Below are 19,530 nucleotides of genomic sequence, written 5' to 3'. Positions count from 1 at the left end.
GACAAGGAGTATATAAATCGAGAACCAAATTGTAGTCAATTCAATAAATTTTTCAAATAAAAGAAAAGCTTTAAACTTTAAAATATTATTCAACAACAAAAAAGTTTTAGCAATTTTTTATTAACAATGAGTTTAGTTATATTAACAATAGTATTGCTGTCTATAGTTGGCACCCAAGCCAACAGTCCGTACAGTAATCCCTGGTTTAAGGACAACCGGTCAGTGGTCGTACATCTAATGGAATGGCGTTACGATGAGATCGCTAAAGAATGTGAGATATTTCTCGGTAAATATGGTTTCGGTGCCGTTCAGGTGTCACCTGTAGCCGAATGCGCTGTCTTACCTAACCGACCATGGTGGGAACGGTATCAACCCATTACATATCAAATTGCTGGCAGAAGTGGTAATGAGCAACAGTTTGCTGAAATGGTTCATAGATGTAACAAAGTCGGTGTTCGCATATATGTAGACATTGTTCTCAACCATATGTCTATGTTTAACGTTGCCGGTAGGCATCACTGGATTGACCATCAAAATGACATATAATTATAGAATATTGTTATTTGTTTTTTCTTATAGGAAAGGGAACGGCTGGAAGTGAGTTCAATGGCAAAGACTTCAAATATCCATTCTTCAGTTATAATGACTTTCATAGTCACGACTCACAACCAAAATGTAATACTGATAGTCTCGATATTAGTAATTATGACGATCCGGATGAGGCACGTAATTGCCAATTGGGTGGACTCAGGGATCTGAATCAGGCAAAACCGTATGTCCAGGAAAAGCAGGCCGAGTTCCTCAACAAACTGATCGACATCGGTGTCGCCGGTTTTCGATCGGACGCATCCAAACATCAGTGGCCTAAAGATATTGCCGCCATTCAGTCGCGTCTTCACAATCTGAACACCTCTTACTTTGCTGCCAATAGTAAGCCATTCTTCTATCACGAATACATCGGCGGCGATAAAATTAAAGCCACAGAATATACGCCATTGGGTCGAGTAATTGAATTTAAAAACTTCCAGAATATGGGAGAAGTTTTCCGCAAAAAGAATAATCAAAAACTGAAATATCTGAAGAACTACGGACCGGGTACTGGTAAAGATGGTTGGGGTTTATTACCATCGGATGACTCATTCATTATGGTTGACAGTCATGACTTGCAAAGAGGACACACCGGCACTCTTGACATCACCATTACGTTCTTTGAGTCAACACTGTTGAAGATGGCCACTGCATTTATGTTGGCCTGGCCATACTCTATACCGAGGATTATGAGCTCATATATGTGGCCCAGACATATTGTCGAGGATAAAGACCATCATTTAGTCGACACCAATGATTGGTACGGACCACCTCATGACGACAAGTGGGACATAGTTCCAGTCAAACGACTCGACTCATTGGCCTGCGATCGTCAGACATGGATCTGTGAGCACCGATGGCGACAAATCTATAATATGGTTAACTTCCGAAACGTTGCCGGTTTTGAACCAATTGGCAACTGGAGAGACAACGATAATAATCAAATTGCGTTTAGTCGCGGCTCTAAAGCGTTCATTGCCATCAACAACGATGACAAACCACTTGATTGGAAAGCCGTCCAAACGGGTCTTCCCGCCGGAACTTATTGTGATATCATTTTAGGCAATTTAATCGGTAATAATATTTAAAATTTATTCACTAATTTTAGTTATGTTTTGGTTATATTTTAATTGTTTTTATTTTAATTGGTTTTACTATTATCTTAAATATTAGATAACAAATGCACGAATCGAACAATTGTTGTCAACTCCAAGGGAGAGGCAGATATTTTTGTCAATAACTGGCCAAAAGTGGACGACCCCATCATTGCAACACATATTGAAGCTAAATTAAAATAATTTATTGTTAGATAAGATAAAATTAAATTTTAGGCTAATTATATAGTAAGAATATTTTTTATATTTTTATAATATAGGTCAATATGATTGCTAAAAAATGAATTATTATTATAAATAATTATACTTATTTAATAAATACATTTTTTATAAATAAATTATAAATAAAAAAAACTAATGTTGTAATTTGAAATTGATATAATGTAAACTTTTATAAAACTATCTTAAACAGTCTTAAACTGCGGCGATGCTTTTAATTTCAATTGCCTGGTCAACAATATGTTAGATTTAAAAGTGACCATGGGCAATGTTGTAGATAATTTTAAACTAAATAAATTGTAATAAGTCATTTTTAATTAATTGCATGATTGTGAAGATAATTGCAGTCGACTATCATTTTTACAATTTTTTAACAGTCGACTGTATATTATATGGCCAATTATACAATTAATTAAAAAATGACCAATTAGAATCTTATTTATTTAAAAATTATTTACAACATTGCTCTTGGTTACTTTTAAATCCAATGTATTGTTGACCAGATAATTGAAATTAATAGTATCTCCACTGTTGAAGACTCTCTAAAACTATAACTACTGTATAATTTAGGCTCTATCTTAAAATCAGACCAGCATCAGACTCCCGACTCATAATGTTTTGTGAATAACTATTAAACTATATTTTTAATTAAAAAATGACCAATGGCAAAGTTATAGATAATTTTAGACTGGATATATTTATAATTAATTATTTTTTATTTACTCTTATGATTGGCCAGATAATTGCATCAGACCAGTTAAAAGAGGTCTGATGCAATTATCTGGCCAATCATAAGAGTAAATAAAAAATAATTAATTATAAATATATCCAGTCTAAAATTATCTATAACTTTGCCATTGGTCATTTTTATATTAAAAATATAGTTTAATAGATATTCACAAAACATTATGAGTCGGGAGTCTGATGCGGTCTGATTGTAAGATATAGCCTATAATTTAGTTATTTTCAGTAATGAATGAAAAACACTAACATTTTAAAGTTATTATAAATTATTTGAATTTTTAAAACAAATTACTTTATCAATTAAACAAAACTCTACTATAAATTATTTATATAATATTTAATTATTTCTTTATTTACATAATATAACACACTTTATTGAATAAATAATTTAATTACGAAAATCACATTTTATAATTACATTAATAACAACATAACATATTAACTTAAATTTATATCATAACTACAGATTTTATTGTCTACAATATAATCAATTTGGAAATGTCTTAAATATATTATTTATCGCACTTTCCTTTACTTAAATCAAATATTGTATTAATAACACTATCGATGGTATTCTTGAGAAACGCCAGATTATCATCGCTGAGACTGCGTGTGTCGTCACCCGATCGGTGATATTTATTTTTCATATTCCGTCTCCACGGACCCAAATCAGTGATCAAAATGGCTGGAAATGTCATATATTTCTGTGGCGGATACCAGAAGGAGGCGTGATCTGAACGAAGAAATGTTTGGTATTTCAATAGTCGTCGATCCGATCGTCCGACCACTTGTGAGCCCAACTCAGGCAATGCCGGTGCCATTAATGATAGTCCGTATTTGTCACTATTGAGCCAATTTTGTTGCAATTTATCAAATATTTTGGTGTCGACCCCTTTTCGGGCCCAAACGGCTGCAAAGTCACCCCGATATCCGTTTTGTTTGATTTCTGTCCCCCAATCAGGCAATACATTCTTCAATAATAAAGAAATTAAAATTATTTATAAAAATTATATTTTAATTCATTTTTTATAGTTTTTAGTTACAGCTATTGTTCCCAACGATTGACTGTTTCGGGTGGAGTCGTGCTCTAAGATCATATCCATCACAATAACAGCCATTACTTGCGCACCATTTTTGATGACTTCAATGGGAATCAAATAGTCTTTGACAAAATATTTGCTTCCTTTAAGACCCTATATGTTATAAAAAAAATATAAATTAATAAATTTATGAATCTATTGATAAATAATAATAATAATAACAAACATCTTCTTCCATATCAAACAATACAAACATCAGTGTCTTATCTAATTTACAATTATTTTGCGCAACAAGTTTGGCAATTTCGAGGACAGCTGCCGATCCCGAACCATTGTCATCGACTCCGGGCGATGAACTAACGGTGTCATAGTGGGCACCGATGACAATGATTTTATCTTTAGGTGTTCCCCGTTGAGTGCCCGGCCAAATGCCTATAATGTTGTGCGCTTTGTCACGGCTATTGACTTTCGGCTTTTAATATTAACGGTTGAATAGTATATACAAAATCATTATCTCTTATATTAAATAATTAAAAATACATTTAAATTATATGTATATTAAGTTAAAAAATATTTTACCATCTCTTTTGGCCAAAAACTCTGTAAAGCAGTGGTCAGACCCAACTGCAGGAAAGTATCTTTAAGTGTTCGCTTAAGTTTGCGATAATAACTTCGATCTCCTCTATAGCTCCGGACGTGACTAAAGTACTTCAGTATTGTATCCTTAATACTGTCCACTGAACTCATAGGTATCACACCTTTCCTAGTATTTTGCGATTCCTGGGATTCAAACAACTCAAACATATTGTCCGAAGGAGACCACAGTTCACTCCACTGTTCATCCCTGAGCTCAGAGATCTTTGAATTAGTTAATGAAAATTTTAAATTTTTTATATTTGCTGGGCTTATGGTTTGGTCATCAAAAAGACGGTTTTGTGACCACCACTGGTTAACGTCCCAATCATAACTGTCATTATGTCCACTAATTGTTAGTACATTTATAATCACAAATAACAGTAACACATATTTTATTTTTAACAAAACTAGACATTTGTCACTAATAAATATGATATTATTATTATTTATAACTGACATAACTTTTTTTCTTTTATAATTGACTTAACTATATCTATAAAATATAATAATAATTACAATTCATGAATGATTTGTAGTTATAATAAATTAAAGAATTAATTTTATAAAATTTTCATATATTATATTTCAAATAATAATACCATATAAAGATTTTTTTAAGTAAATTATTATTTTGTTTGTCAGGATGTGTCGGATCACTTCCTCATCATTATAAAGTATTTAATAATAATATAATAATAATAATAATATTTAACTTTTATTATATATTTAAGCAATATTTAAGTAATGCTTGAATGCCAATGCTTTTTAACAATGAGACAAACGATTCAATTTTTAAACCAAAATAAACTTTTTTTAATTGATTCACGAAAAACAAGTTTTTTAATAAATAAAATTAAATAAAAAAAAGTGAAACTAATTTGATGAAAATGAACACAATTGTGGCAATAGTGTAGATTTGCTTTAAGTTATAATAATTACAATTAAAACACAATTATCAAAATTATATATCAATTATTGATAAAATTATTACTTTTAACAATATATTTACAGAAACAATACATTTAATAGAAGTATATTTAATAAAATAAGCAAAAATATTATTTTTGGTTATATAAGCAGTTTAGAGATGACTAGTTTGATAGCAATGTTTAAATAGTTTTGGATATTATTAGTATTAAGTAATTATTCATTGACTATGAAAATACTGAGAAACTTCTATATAAAAAATTGCATTACATTTGATTATATAAACATGTGTTGAGATGAGTAGTTGTGATGATTATAATAAAATAATTGCTTTAAACAAATGAAATGTGAAGCATTTAGTTAATAATTTCATTAATAACCGGTTCTTTAAAATAATAATAATTGAGAAAATGAGATAAAGAAAGAAAGAAAGAAAGAAAGAAAGAAAGAGTGTTTTGTAATTAACTTTTCAAACAAAAAAATTATTTTATTATTATAATAAAGTATATGAAATGAATTTTAAAAAGTGACATCAATAGTGAAAATGTTAGCAAACAATAATAATTTTTTTTGACATTGATTTGCAAATTTTTATATGACTTATAGAGTATTTACCTGTAAATTAGATAAAGTTATTCACAAACATTATTTTAAGAATTTATTTTTGATTATCAATTTTTATGACTCTCTGTGAATATTTTTTGAAAAAAAAACATTTAAAAAGTTTATTAACTTATGTTTTATGTAAATATTCTAAAAATACTAAACAAATAATTTGTGAAATAAATATTTTTAACACCTTTTGAATTATTTTCAAAAAAATAAAAAGATTTAATATTTAAAAATAACTATCACTTGTATTTTAAATATTACAATTTGTATTGAAATAAATTATAAATTAAATACATTTAGTATTTCTGTAGTTATATTTTATTTTCCTTCCCTAGAAAGGGAAAAATATTTTATGATTTTACAATAAATAATACCAAATCTAAATTTTTTCATAAAATTTCAGTGAAATATTTAAAAATAAAGAATTTAGTGAATTTAATGATACTATTTAATAATAAAACTCAAAATATAGTTTAATAAAACATTTGTTATTCAAATCTTATAATAAAATTTGTTGTTTAGGGTTCAATAGGAGGTGTAACACAAGGAAATAGATTTAGATTCCCTGGGAATGGGAAGGAAGCAGAAAAATAGGCAACTTTTGGAAAAATAAAACGAGTCACAGAATTTGACCGGAAACTGGACTATTCGTAAAATCATAAATACAATTATAAAAATGTATAATTAATATAATATTATAGATATTTAATATACAATTAGATATAATAAAAAATAATTATTAATATTTTAATTATTAAACATTTTTGGTAATACAGTAGTAAAATGACATAATATTTACAATTATTTCATTAATTAATTATAATATTAAAGAATAGTATTATTACGTACTTTATCTGTAACTTTGATTGACGTTTATTATACGTATACTCCCTGAGAGTCCCTGTGCTGTCTCTGTTGACTACATGTGCCGCTAATTGTGATAAAAAACTATTTCTAAAGCACTGATAAATCATATAAACGTATGGATCGTACGGTTAATAGCAGTCATTTGGCGACACTTACTGCTGGTGTTGGCATTGGTTTAGTGTTAGGCTGGCTGTTGAGGTCACGACTGCACCGGTCACTTACCAAACAATTAATGGCCAACCGGTCGGCCAATGCTACGGGCGATCAAATATTCAACGATCAATGTTTGGGACCCGACTGTAAACTAGTGATTGTCATCAGAAATGACTTAAAGATGGGTAAAGGCAAGGCCTGTGCCCAGTGTTCACACGCAGCCGTATGTTTGGCCACTTCGGCATTGTTTCAATGAATATTACTTTTAATTTATGACAAATAATAACATTTGTTGGTCTCTCCAATTGGACAGGTGTTCGCCTATCAGCAAATACGTAAACAAAAATCATTGTTAAAGCTATGGGAACTGTCGGGTCAACGAAAAGTTGTGGTCAAAGTAGACACCGAAGCAGAGCTGTTAGAAATTGAAAAAGAGGCCAAACGGGCCGGTCTTATAACAAGTCTTATACGCGATGCGGGCCATACACAGGTGCCGTCGGGATCTAAAACGGTTTTAGGTGTAGGTCCCGGTCCTCAACAATTAGTCGACAAAGTGACCGGTCATCTCAAACTGTATTGACATTTGTTACAAATTATTTTTATACATATTTTTAACAATTTAAGAGATTTTTGTCATTAACTTACTTAATGTTTACCATAAACTTGTTATTAAAAAATTATCATTGATTTTAATTTATTTATATAAAAACAGATAAATCGATATTTATTTAAATAATAAAAAACAAATGTTTCATAAATAGACTCAAAAACAAGCCATCATTACTTCTTAATGTCCCCCAAGTCGTCGATCGAGTCCTCATCGATTTCTGGCCATTTTTCGGTCAAAAGATCAAACATGTCGTCCTTGACGTCTCCTTGAATGACAATTTCATCGGCTCCGGTCACAGACGAGCCGCACGCAAATTTGGAAGCGAAAAATTTGGCCGCGTCTTTCAAATCGATGTCATATGTGGATAAACCGGTGACCACTAATCATGATATAAAATATTAATTAACCTAATGGTACGGTAATACAACACCAAAGTTGTAAATCTTATATTGTTGTCAATACCGGTGACATATTTTTTCTTTCCCCGATTACTTCGGGCCAATTTGACATATCTCTCGACGTTTCCTTTACTTTTAGTTTTAACCAATGCTTTTCCGCCTCTTTTCTGTCGTCCTCTTTTCTCTCCGACAGTTCCACCGCCACCAGCGCCTGATTCATCGTCAACAGCCGTATCCGATGATTTGTCATCTCCAGCATCACTGGTGACAGTTTTGGTAGTCGTCTGTGAGTTTGTCCCGTTGGCTAAAAAGTCGGAAAACATCAAACCATTTGTTTGATTTCAAAATCTATGATAAATACATGTTTTCATCATTAACTCGAAAACTTCGGGTAACGACCTCTCCAGCCATTCCTTGCATTTGGCGTTATTTGGATAGAATTCGCAGTACTCGACGGGAAGTGAACACTCTGTTAGTGGCCAACCGTAAGACAGATCAGCGGACAAACAAAAACATAATATTAAATAAAATTATACAAAAAATTGTTTGTTTTGTCAACCAATTGGTCGACCAATTTAACTGTCATTTACCGCCGCAATATAGAACTTTAATCGGGTATTTGACGCCCGGTTGCGGACCTGAGGGCAAAGTCCTGACCGCCGATTCTGTCATAACTCTGCTGTTAATTACTATTAATGACTAAATGATAAACAAAAATGTAAACAAAAGTTTTATTTAATTGTTATTTAATTGTCGATCACGTGTTGTATGCTTTGGTTTTTGACTTTTAATTGTATTAATCATTCAATAGATGTCAACACACTATCAATACAAACAAAATGCAATCATTTTTTCAACTAAACTAACCGTTTGGTACTTTTTGTTATATAAAAATAATACATATTTTATGTTATGTTAGATAATGTTAAAAAAATAACTTTCAATTTAAACATAAATACGCTGTAAATTACATGAATAAACAATATTTTTATTAAACATTTAATAATAGCAATAATTATATGCTATTTTCAATTGGATTTGTAATCAAAATATATATATATTTATGGATTAAATACTAATTTTATATCTAAATCTTGAAACATATAATTAAATTTATTTATAACTTTTCACAAACTTTGAATACACTGTTAAATGTTTCCCTTATTTCTATAGAAAACATTGTATTTCTATTTGCATAACATTTATATAATATTATAAAAGTAAGTGTAATGTTGTTTATGAATGACTCGATTCTCGATGAATCATTAATCACGTGATATGTGTGTAGTGTTTGTAATACAATGTAATAGAAGACTATAGACGTTAAGCACAACAGCAATAGGTTTTCAATAGTAAATGAATAGAAATATAGTGTTATATGTATTGACTGTAAATGTATTGTGACTTCAATTCTATTGAAACACAAATCTATTGATTGATATTGTCTTCATTTGTTGCCATCGTTTCTGATCCGCAAACAAATTGTGTCACCAATTGGTTTGACATACAGTTTAGTCCATTTAAAGATTGTGTCACACAAGCCATCACTTAAACGGATCCAATGCCAGAAACACAGTCTAAGTAAGTATTAATGTTATGATAATAGTGCACACGTTTCTCACGTTATGTTATTTTCTATGATTTGATAAAAACAATAGAGTATTGTCTGCACCGGTATATTGGGCTCAACGAAGCAATTTAGTCTATGTTAAGATCGGAGTCGAAGATGTCAAGTCACCCGAAGTCAAGGTCGACAAAAATAAAATATATTTCAAGTATGATGTCATTTGTGTGCTAACTGTCCACTACATGCCTGATCTCACTGTTTGACAATTGACTGATGTATTACTTATATAATTGATTTGTATAGAGCTGTCGGTAGCGGTAAACAGGAATATGAGGCCGACCTCGAGTTATTCGATGAGATAAATACCGAAGAATCGAAATTCATAGTTAGAGACAGAGGCACTGAGTTTGTACTCATCAAAGCAAATGTCGGTCCTTATTGGAAACGACTACTCAAATCGGACTCAAAGTTTCATTGGCTTAAAGTGGACTTTAATAAGTGGAAAGACGAAGATGACACCGATGATGAAGGCGGTGCACCCGGACAGGGAGGCGGAGACTTTGAAGAGGTTTGTCAATACTAATGTTATGTTTTAAATTACCTGCAAATACAAAAATTTGTGTATTTAATAATTTAATGGTCTATTTTTAGATGATGAGACAAATGGGTGGACTCGGAGGAATGGGTGGTGCCGGTATGCCTGATTTGGGTGATTTGGATGTGAGTTCTCATTAGATCCAGTAGTTTTTTTTTGACAATTGATTTATATCTCGTTTTTTTCAGGATAAAGATGATGAGCCCGACAGCGATGACGGAGATTTGCCCGAATTAGAGGACAAATAAATTTAATTAGTCTATGATTTAGTGTTTTTTATTACGATTTAGTGTCCATCAAACAAAATTTTTATTAATTAATTAATTAGTTATATATATATATATTTGTAATAATAATTAAAATAATAAGACACGAATCAAATGTATAAAACAAGCATTTTAATCGTCAAATTCATTATTAATTAAAACTTATAAGAATTCCCTTTTTATTGTTTATATATAACGTGTTATTTTAAATGTGATGTTTGAAAGCATTGATTTTTAATTATTTAACCGGTATAATAATTTCAGTTAATATTATTGATTTTCTTATAGGTTTTTATTAATTTGATTTACCGGTAGTTATGAAAAAATTATTTGATTTTACCATTACTAGTGACTACTATTGATTGAAATAGTAGTTAAAATACGAAAATTTGATTAAATTGAATCAAATTAACAGTTTTATTATGTTATCATTACTTATATATTGATCCGCACTATAATAATAATAATAAGTATTGTATTCATTGTATAAATTTGTGCTATAATACAATAAATGATTATTACATAACGACAATACAGTATAACTATATAATAATAAAACGATTTTCAATTCATAAGTTAATTGTTAAATAATAAGAAAGTTTTGCCTATTTTTTTGATGTTATTCCTATATTTCAACATTCAATTAACTATTTGATATGCTTTCACACTTCATCTCAAATTACAAAACAATTACATTTACACAATTAAAATATATTATAAATATATATATATATTATTTTATCAAATATTATAAATATTTGTATCAATTGTATTTTTTCAACAAAAATAAACGTTTTTATTTGATAGATAAAAATTATTTGATCATAGGTTTAATTTTAAGCTTGGTAATTAATGCGTTAACATTGTACAGTAGTAAATTTAATACAGTATTAGTATAATACAATAATGATTAAAATTAATATTAAGATCTAAATTAAACAAATTAAACATTGATTATAAAGTGTTAATATTTTTTGATTAAATTGATAATTATTTGGTAAGAATTCCTGCGAAACGATTTTGTCGATTTCGTTTTCGTCTCAAGTCATCACTGAAGTCCTTATCGGTCATCAACTGATTCAACGAGTTGTCAATCTCTCTATCATTAATAGTCCTCTTCATCGGTGATTGTAAGCTATCAATGATTTTGTAATAGCAATCAATGTATACATCTTTTATTATCTGTTGATTCGTTGCTGAAGAATATTCATTGTTTTTTATGGCAGACTCTTGAGATAGAAATCAAAATATTAGTTATAAAAAATATAATATAATATATATATATATATATTAGAATTTGATTTCAATTTTATGACAATAAATAAATACATACTATTAGCCAATAATTGTGGCAAATGAACCCAAAATTGATTGCATTCTTGATTAGCGATTTGTTTGCTCTCACATAAAATGATTAAAATGACTAAAAAACATATTAAAGTTGATTTGAAATACATTTTTATTATTTCAATATATTTTACAATAATTTACAATTTAAGTTGAATTTAAATAAAGTTTTTTTTTTATTAAAATAGATGTTTTGGTTAGAAATCAAGTTTAAAGACGACTGATACTTAGTACCAGATTTTCCATTCCTTATATAACTTAAATTTCAATTATATTTTTATATATCATTTTTTTAGTAAATGCATTACAATTATTAAATAAATTTTTATTATCTAAATGTATATAATTTATAAATATTGTTTTTTGTGCCATTGGATTCCTATGGGTTCTGTTACTTAATATTATAAAGTTTAAGGGTTTAAACAATATTTGAAATAGTTTTTTGATAAATATCGTGCAGTTAAAGGACCAAAAAAATATTTTTTGAACATTATTTTAATTTTATTATTATAAGAACTATCTGAAGATTTTATATACAATAATAAAATTTATATCCTCCAGTGATTTCTATATTAAGTTTAGTATATTATTTGCACATAAAAATAATATAATGATTGCATTTTTACTTAATAAATATCAGTAATGTTTTCAATTTAATGATTACTATTTACAATAAGTTACATATTTTCTTTGTTAAGAAATCCTATAATACTAATATTTATTCAACAATAAGCTTAAAATAGATACTCTACTGAGTAGAGTCTACTCTATACTGAATTACTCTATTATTTACAAATTAGTAGTTTATTAAAGTATATTATTTTAAAAGTAACGTAAAATATAGTACTGTAGTTATTTTAATAAAAAAAATTATCAATATTATTAAAATAGTTAATTATATTTAGTATATTTTTAGTTTTTATAATTATTATAGGCTATAGACTTATTAAAAGGCACTATTATAGGCTCTGTTAGAATACCTGTATAAGATTTTTAAGTAATGTTAAACAATAAAAAAATAATATTTTGTTGTAAAATTTAACAAATGATTTTTTTTTACTTTTACACTTTTTTATTTAGTAAAAATTATTATATATAATAGAAAAAATAGTACTTATTTAGAGATTTAAAAACAATAATTAAATAATAATAAACAGAATATCATAAAATCTATATTATTGAATATACGGTATATTTTGAAGCTTTTGAAGCATTCTCAACTGGTTTATAATTCGATTACTTTAATTATACTGTAATGTAAGTTGAAGTATTTTATTATGAAAATTTTAATTAATTATTTTATTTTATAAATTACTTTTACTTATGTTTTTAGTTTATTTACAAGATATTTGTGTCCAGTTTACTGTAAAATAGTTTTTTTTTATAGAATTGAATGTAATTTGATTTAATCATTTACTAGATATCTATTAGGACTAGACGATAGTTTTGTAAAATTTATTATGTATTTGTATTACAATATAATATTTTTATGTATAAAATTTACAAATACCACAGGTATTACCCAATATAGTATTATTATACTAAATAATACAGTTTTATCAATACTTAATGATAGATTACAATAAGCATGAATTGAAAAACTGTTAAATTACAGGTACAATGAATTAGCACCTGATTATTATTTTAGACCATAACATCAAAGAAAATTCAATGTCTATTATATAACGATTACAATTATCTTATAAAAATTAATATTATAGCAATTTTTAACTAATACTGTATTAGTAATATAAATCAATTTCAGAATCAAACAATTAATAAACTAAAATGATAATTATGTCAATCATTATTCACAATTATTATCATTAGTATAATGATATCCAAAAAAATATTTACTTAACTTAGAAAAATGCAATTTGAACTTGATACAAATAATTATTGTAAATAAATTTAAAAATAAAATGAAATTCTATATTATTAAATTTTTAAACAAATTATTTGTTTAATAAGATTATATACTATTATAAATTAGTAGTAAACTGTACTGTATAGTGCATACCATTTATTAACATACATTATCATACTTATATAAACAGTATATAAATTTAAATATAATTATATATTAATAAAATATTATATAAATAACTTATTTTGTCTGTAATTTTATCACAAAAATTATTATTTAACAATAAAAGAGTGTAAATCACCTGAAAGTGTAAGAACCTGTCCATCAAATTGTATGACAGTTATATCTATTGTAAATATTAATATGATTTTAACTGTAAGAATATTTCACTTAAAATCACAATACTTTTGTTAATCTATTTATTTGTTAATAATGAAAATAAAATTTTTCCTAAATTACTCTCAAATCCCATTTTTTGTAAATATTAATTATTAATACATATACAAAAAATTTATTTTAATTTTCTCATTATAACTTTTCATAAATTTATATAAAAATTTAATGACTATTTTTGATATGATTTGAATGAATTTTCAATAATAAAATTAGAGATTATAGTTGCTATCATAAAAAATCAATTAATTATTGTGTATGATTTTAAATGAACCTATTGGTGCTTTGAGTGATAAATAAAAATTGATATTTCAATTAAGATTTTGATTATAAATGGTATTTCCGACTAATCTATTGGTCAATTTAGGATATTTTTATTGGCACTTAACTTATAGCCGACACTTTAAGTTTCATATACAGTATATAATTAAATGCTCTGAAATTTTATTATCAAATATCGATCTCAGAATAAGTTTGAATATGTCATATAATAAAATGATGTGTCATATAGTGTTAAATACTAACTATATATGATATTAGGATATAAATTATGAAAACAGTATTAGACTGTTGTGCTATAGATTTTATTTACTGTAAATGACATTCAATGACGTGGTTTCAGATCCAATATATATCACTACATATATAAAGAACTAATTCAACAATTAATAAGTCATAAATTGTATAAATGTTGTGTTAAAACTAATAGTGTGTTTGATTAAAAAAATTATAACAAAATTGTTGTTTTTAATTATTTTTTATTAATACTTTGAAAGTCAACTATAAATAGTTGTTTCCACAATAAAAAAAATATTTGTCAATAATTTTTTATTTAATTTTATTTCTTCCTATAAGTTTAGTTTTTAGTTGAAACTGTTATACAAATATAAAACTGTACTTTTGAAGTGTGAATCAAATTCCTGGCAATTTTTAAAATGTTTTTAACGATTTCCCAATTGTTGAGTATTTCTATATTAGTATTATTTGTGGGCTTTATATCGGCACAAGTGGTTGATTCGCAAGAATCCGATAAGAATCGGTATTAATTAATGTTTTTAAATATATTTGTATATATTTTTTAAAAAAATTATAACATTTTTGTCTTATCATTAGTGATGATGCGCTACAAGACATTAATAATCGGAGACATAGTATTAAATATGTGATGAATGTATTGAACCGATTGGACCATAACTTGGAAAATATGGAGTAAGTATTTATAATAATTTGATTTTATTAACATTTTATTAACAAAAATTAAAAGTATTACATTAATAAATATATATTTATTTAAAGATATTTTTATTATTAATCTATTTATTACATTATAACTCTAATTTATTTATTTGATACTTTTTATTTCTAATTTAAAATTATTTATAAATAATAACAATTAACACTATTCTACTCTCATTACAATAACTATATTATAACTGTATTAAGCATTTATTAACAAATATAGCTTTCATATAATTATTTAAGTAAACATCCTATTTTTTTGTTTATAAATAATATTATCTAAATTATTCTTAATATAAATATCTAAATAATAAATATTTACTAAATTGATAATTACTAATATATATAAATAATGTACATATACTGTACACTATAAGACAAGAATATATTGTCATAATTAGTCTTCAAAATATCAATTATAAAACAAATTATAAGAGAAGTCTTAAGAAATGTCAGAGCGGACTACCCGGCGGTGACTGTGCCGGCTATTTGGGTGACTGGGCTTATCTACCCAACAGAAATCCAGGCAAACGGAGCCTAAGGTGTGCTATAATATCAATACGTTTTTATTACTCTCACCGGACTCTCACTCATTAATCACATTAAACTTACAGCACTTTCACTATTATTATCGCATTAATTGTTTAATTATAGTACACTTAACTTATAATAAATGATGAAAAATTATCATAAGTTATGAATCCAATTATAATAATATTATTAAAATACTCACTTTATGGTTACCATTAATACAGTATTAAATTTATAGTAATTACTATTATATGGAAATACAAATAATAATAATATCCACACAAAATGCACACTACTTATATGTCCTGCAATATCTCTCACACACTTTGCAAATCTATTGTTATATTTTTTTACTGAAATTTAAAACATGATTTGACAACAAATTAATTTATCAAATATAAGGCGTCAACAGATTTCCAAAAATTTTATTAAAGTCGGAAAGGATGGCTGTATTACTGGTATTCCCGGTGCTGACTGTGACCACGATATTGGGCCGCCAGTGACCGAATCGCACCGCAATCCGGGTAAACGTTCCGTTAAATGCTTGATGTTTGGTGCCAACTGTCCCGACAGTGATGAGAACATCAATTAATATAAGATATACTTTTGATAAATAGCCCGGTGCTAAATGATTGATTCATTAAGTTATTTGGATATTTAAAACAATCAAAATTTGTTTCAATTTAAACATCTATTTTCATACAATTATTATATAATCAAAACTACAGTATATTAAATAAATAGTACTTTAAATTATAATGTTGAGCTACAGTATTAAATTAAATATTAATATTATATTATATTATTTTTGTTTATGATTTTTTAACAATATTGCATTTTAACAATTAATGTATTTTAAGCAAACTTTTTTAAAATTTTATATTAATAATAATTTTCATAATATATAATCTTTTTTGTATTAATTAAATTAACGCCAATTTGAACTATGCATGTGTTTAAAATATGGCGATATAACAACTAAATATTAATTATTAAAAGTTAGTATAATTTCTTATATATTAATTACTAACATATACTGTAAATTGTTTATTAATGTATAATATATTGTAAAAATTTATTTATTTCAAAATATGATTTAATTTGTCAGTAAATCGAGTGAATCAGAAACAGTGAAAAGGGGTGTCGATTGTTCACCTATTGGTGGTCTTCCCGGAGCTGACTGTATGTGGAATGAGATGGGAGAGGAGGCAAAGGCACAGAAGCTTATGAGGTCAGGTATCCGTAATCCGGGGCGCAAACGAAGATCTATAATATTTTAATACCTCTGCCTATCATTTAATTATTATAAACTAATTTTGATTGTTATTTATTATGTAAGTAAATTTGTTGTAATATATAATATCAAATATTTAATCGCATTACTATTATTAACCCATTATACAGTATATTTATTTTTATAGTAAAGTTAAATAATTTGTAATTAATATAATTTATTAATGTGTGGTTCAAATAAAATTTAATTATTTTTTCAAGCATTTGTTTCAACTATTAATAAAAAGAAAGAAAGAAAAAAAAGAAAGAGAGAAAAAAAGTGTGTGTGTGTGTGTGTGTGTGTGTGTGTGTGTGTGTGTGTGTGTGTGTGTGTGTGTGTGTGTGTGTGTGTGTGTGTGTGTGTGTGTGTGTGTGTGTGTGTGTGTGTGTGTGTGTGTGTGTGTGTGTGTGTGTGTGTGTGTGTGTGTGTGTGTGTGTGTGTGTGTGTGTGTGTGTGTGTGTGTGTGTGTGTGTGTGTGTGTGTGTGTGTGTGTGTGTGGATGTAGTACTCAATATAAAGTGTTAAATAAACACACAATATTGTGATCTTACATTTAATACAAATATAACTGAATATTAGTTGCTTCAAAATGGTTTTACCAAAATTTGTTAATAAATTATAATGTTATTTATTCAATAAATAAAAAATATTTGATATAAAAATAAAAATACTTAACTATTAATATTTTTTGAATTAGCAATTATCAACTATGCAAATTTATTAATCAATTTATCAGTACAATCAATAGATATTTGCTAACTTAAAACTATTTAATAAATACTACATTTTATCTAATAATAATAAAATATAAATTGCTATTTGTTTGCACAGTTGGTAATTGTTAATTCAATAATATTAATGGTTAAGTAAGGGATTATTTTTATTTCCATTTATACTTATATTTAATAGCAATTTTTTATTATAATAATAATATTATTATAAATAAAAATCATTTATATCAATAACTAATTATAAAAACAAATCAATTTTTCAACAATAAAATATAAACAAGAATTCAATTATATATAAAACATTTATTTTATTATATTTCATAAAATAATTGTTTATTTTATTAAATTTAACAAATGAGGTATAATTTATTTAACTAATATCAATTTAAAATATGCACAAAAATAATTATTTTTATGGGAAATGCATTTAAAATTATATAAATTTCCAACATATTTATACATTTAATAATAATATAACATGTTTTCACTTTTATTCTTATTTATTAATAATATTAATAATAATAATCAAGACTAGGAATTGTTATAAAAATAAAACAATGAATACAATTATATTTTCGTCTTAAAAATTAAATGATAACATTTTGTTAATCATTATAGTAATAACTCTACAATTATAATTAATAATGAAAATAATAAGCTATATTATGTAGTGTACATATATATAATCTTTTATATATTTATTTATATGTATATTAACAATCAAATATTTCATATAATATAATCCATTAAACTCTTATTAATCAAAAACATAGAATAATTTTTTAATTAAAAATAAAACAATTATGACTTATTAATTAACATCTATATTATCGTCTATACTGTATAAACGTGTAATTAGTAACTGTCATTTGTATATAATATTAGTTAATTACAAATTGTAATTTACAATATATTATACATAACATAATTATAAACATAACATTCATATAAATGGAATTTTTAACACATATTACAGTATATAACAAAACACAGAATATACAAAATTTTTCCTTTAAAATAATATAATACTATTTAAAAAAATTCTCTTAGTGTGTGTTTAGTATGTTATGTATGTGTGATAAAACAATTACTTCAAATTTACTTTTAATTTTAAAAATATAGGTCATATTGTGTAAATAGTTGTTACAATTAACAGTTAATTAATATATATTATATATATATTGTGGTGCGCAGCGGGAAAGACGAACTTGTAAATAATAATAATATTAAAAATTACTGAATATTAAGTTTACAATTTTCTTGTTTAGTATAATTTACGGCACTTACAGTTTATATATATATATATATATATATATATTATATCTTATATAAAATTTTTGTAATTTATTTTGTTATTTAAAAAGTTTTAATTATAATTATATTCAATTAGTTAACTAATATAAAGTAATGTATTCTCAAAAAATTATGTAATTAAAAATAACAATATTATGTAATATATTTCAATATACTGTATATAATATAGTAAATATATTTATATATATATGATTAATATTATTAAAGACATTCCATGAATTAGGCAACAATATATACTGTATATATTTTATATATTTCACAATATTATAAATATATTTAACTTAATTATTTATTTATTATTATTATTATTAACTATATTATAATAGCAAATATGTAATTTTCTTAATAGTAAATAATTTATTTAGTTAAAATAAGTCATGCATGTCATATATATATATATATAATTTATGATTTAATGTTTAGTTACTTTTAGTGTGAAGTGTTTGAAATGTTTAAAAAGTAAAAATACGAATTTGAGTGAAATTAATCTTTTTTAAG

General features: G+C 25.9%; 6 protein-coding genes across 7 annotated transcripts; 4 read left to right on the top strand and 2 right to left on the bottom strand.

The window, feature by feature from the left end:
* The first annotated feature begins 48 nt into the window (after positions 1-48).
* On the top strand, positions 49-1,929 carry LOC128963479 (alpha-amylase-like). Its single transcript, XM_054309991.1, has 3 exons — positions 49-508; positions 580-1,662; positions 1,762-1,929. The coding sequence occupies exons 1-3, from the start codon at positions 127-129 to the stop codon at positions 1,884-1,886; spliced, it is 1,590 nt and encodes a 529-aa protein (XP_054165966.1). The 5' UTR covers positions 49-126; the 3' UTR covers positions 1,887-1,929.
* Positions 1,930-3,178: 1,249 nt separating this feature from the next.
* On the bottom strand, positions 3,179-6,855 carry LOC128963350 (uncharacterized). Its single transcript, XM_054309853.1, has 5 exons — positions 6,731-6,855; positions 4,286-4,688; positions 3,933-4,178; positions 3,710-3,859; positions 3,179-3,637 (listed from the first exon to the last, which is right to left on the bottom strand). Exons 1-5 carry the CDS (start codon positions 6,853-6,855, stop codon positions 3,179-3,181), a joined length of 1,383 nt encoding a protein of 460 aa, XP_054165828.1.
* LOC128963489 (peptidyl-tRNA hydrolase 2, mitochondrial-like) lies at positions 6,763-7,650 on the top strand. Its single transcript, XM_054310002.1, has 2 exons — positions 6,763-7,124; positions 7,215-7,650. Exons 1-2 carry the CDS (start codon positions 6,864-6,866, stop codon positions 7,479-7,481), a joined length of 528 nt encoding a protein of 175 aa, XP_054165977.1. The 5' UTR covers positions 6,763-6,863; the 3' UTR covers positions 7,482-7,650.
* Positions 7,651-7,665: 15 nt separating this feature from the next.
* On the bottom strand, positions 7,666-8,696 carry LOC128963487 (density-regulated protein homolog). The gene is made up of 4 exons (XM_054310000.1): positions 8,500-8,696; positions 8,271-8,378; positions 7,974-8,213; positions 7,666-7,890 (listed from the first exon to the last, which is right to left on the bottom strand). Exons 1-4 carry the CDS (start codon positions 8,579-8,581, stop codon positions 7,682-7,684), a joined length of 639 nt encoding a protein of 212 aa, XP_054165975.1. The 5' UTR covers positions 8,582-8,696; the 3' UTR covers positions 7,666-7,681.
* Positions 8,697-9,196: 500 nt separating this feature from the next.
* On the top strand, positions 9,197-10,511 carry LOC128963488 (co-chaperone protein daf-41-like). The gene is made up of 5 exons (XM_054310001.1): positions 9,197-9,490; positions 9,568-9,684; positions 9,780-10,044; positions 10,128-10,196; positions 10,260-10,511. Exons 1-5 carry the CDS (start codon positions 9,471-9,473, stop codon positions 10,317-10,319), a joined length of 531 nt encoding a protein of 176 aa, XP_054165976.1. The 5' UTR covers positions 9,197-9,470; the 3' UTR covers positions 10,320-10,511.
* Positions 10,512-14,621: 4,110 nt separating this feature from the next.
* LOC128963490 (uncharacterized) lies at positions 14,622-17,136 on the top strand. Of its 2 annotated transcripts, none has more exons than XM_054310004.1 (3): positions 14,622-14,983; positions 15,058-15,153; positions 16,823-17,136. In XM_054310004.1, the coding sequence occupies exons 1-3, from the start codon at positions 14,880-14,882 to the stop codon at positions 16,992-16,994; spliced, it is 372 nt and encodes a 123-aa protein (XP_054165979.1). In that variant the 5' UTR covers positions 14,622-14,879; the 3' UTR covers positions 16,995-17,136. The 2 variants fall into 2 exon arrangements, with proteins under 2 accessions (XP_054165979.1, XP_054165978.1); XM_054310003.1 differs by lacking the exon at positions 16,823-17,136 and adding an exon at positions 16,117-16,481.
* Positions 17,137-19,530: the final 2,394 nt, after the last annotated feature.

The sequence above is a fragment of the Oppia nitens genome, unplaced genomic scaffold (assembly GCF_028296485.1).
Source record: "Oppia nitens isolate AA-2021 unplaced genomic scaffold, nextdenovo-longstitch-racon4-pilon3 scaffold7_pilon_pilon_pilon, whole genome shotgun sequence".
Classification (NCBI taxonomy): Eukaryota; Metazoa; Arthropoda; class Arachnida; order Sarcoptiformes; family Oppiidae; genus Oppia; species Oppia nitens.
Note: the sequence above shows the minus strand (reverse complement) of the source record. Positions and strands in the feature narration are given on the sequence as shown.

Coding starts and splice junctions, on each gene's coding strand:
- LOC128963479 (XM_054309991.1), top strand. CDS start 127: ATGAGTTTAGTTATATTAACAATAGTATTGCTGTCTATAGTTGGCACC. Junction 509..579: donor GTCTATGTTTAACGTTGCCG/GTAGGCATCACT, acceptor TTTTTCTTATAG/GAAAGGGAACGGCTGGAAGT. Junction 1,663..1,761: donor CATTTTAGGCAATTTAATCG/GTAATAATATTT, acceptor CTTAAATATTAG/ATAACAAATGCACGAATCGA.
- LOC128963350 (XM_054309853.1), bottom strand. CDS start 6,855: ATGATTTATCAGTGCTTTAGAAATAGTTTTTTATCACAATTAGCGGCA. Junction 4,179..4,285: donor GTTTTTGGCCAAAAGAGATG/GTAAAATATTTT, acceptor TAATATTAAAAG/CCGAAAGTCAATAGCCGTGA. Junction 3,638..3,709: donor AATCGTTGGGAACAATAGCT/GTAACTAAAAAC, acceptor TTATTATTGAAG/AATGTATTGCCTGATTGGGG.
- LOC128963489 (XM_054310002.1), top strand. CDS start 6,864: ATGGATCGTACGGTTAATAGCAGTCATTTGGCGACACTTACTGCTGGT. Junction 7,125..7,214: donor CCCAGTGTTCACACGCAGCC/GTATGTTTGGCC, acceptor CCAATTGGACAG/GTGTTCGCCTATCAGCAAAT.
- LOC128963487 (XM_054310000.1), bottom strand. CDS start 8,581: ATGACAGAATCGGCGGTCAGGACTTTGCCCTCAGGTCCGCAACCGGGC. Junction 8,214..8,270: donor CGAGTTAATGATGAAAACAT/GTATTTATCATA, acceptor CCGACTTTTTAG/CCAACGGGACAAACTCACAG. Junction 7,891..7,973: donor AAAGAAAAAATATGTCACCG/GTATTGACAACA, acceptor TATCATGATTAG/TGGTCACCGGTTTATCCACA.
- LOC128963488 (XM_054310001.1), top strand. CDS start 9,471: ATGCCAGAAACACAGTCTAA. Junction 9,491..9,567: donor ATGCCAGAAACACAGTCTAA/GTAAGTATTAAT, acceptor TAAAAACAATAG/AGTATTGTCTGCACCGGTAT. Junction 10,197..10,259: donor CTGATTTGGGTGATTTGGAT/GTGAGTTCTCAT, acceptor CGTTTTTTTCAG/GATAAAGATGATGAGCCCGA.
- LOC128963490 (XM_054310003.1), top strand. CDS start 14,880: ATGTTTTTAACGATTTCCCAATTGTTGAGTATTTCTATATTAGTATTA. Junction 14,984..15,057: donor CAAGAATCCGATAAGAATCG/GTATTAATTAAT, acceptor TCTTATCATTAG/TGATGATGCGCTACAAGACA. Junction 15,154..16,116: donor CATAACTTGGAAAATATGGA/GTAAGTATTTAT, acceptor ATCAAATATAAG/GCGTCAACAGATTTCCAAAA.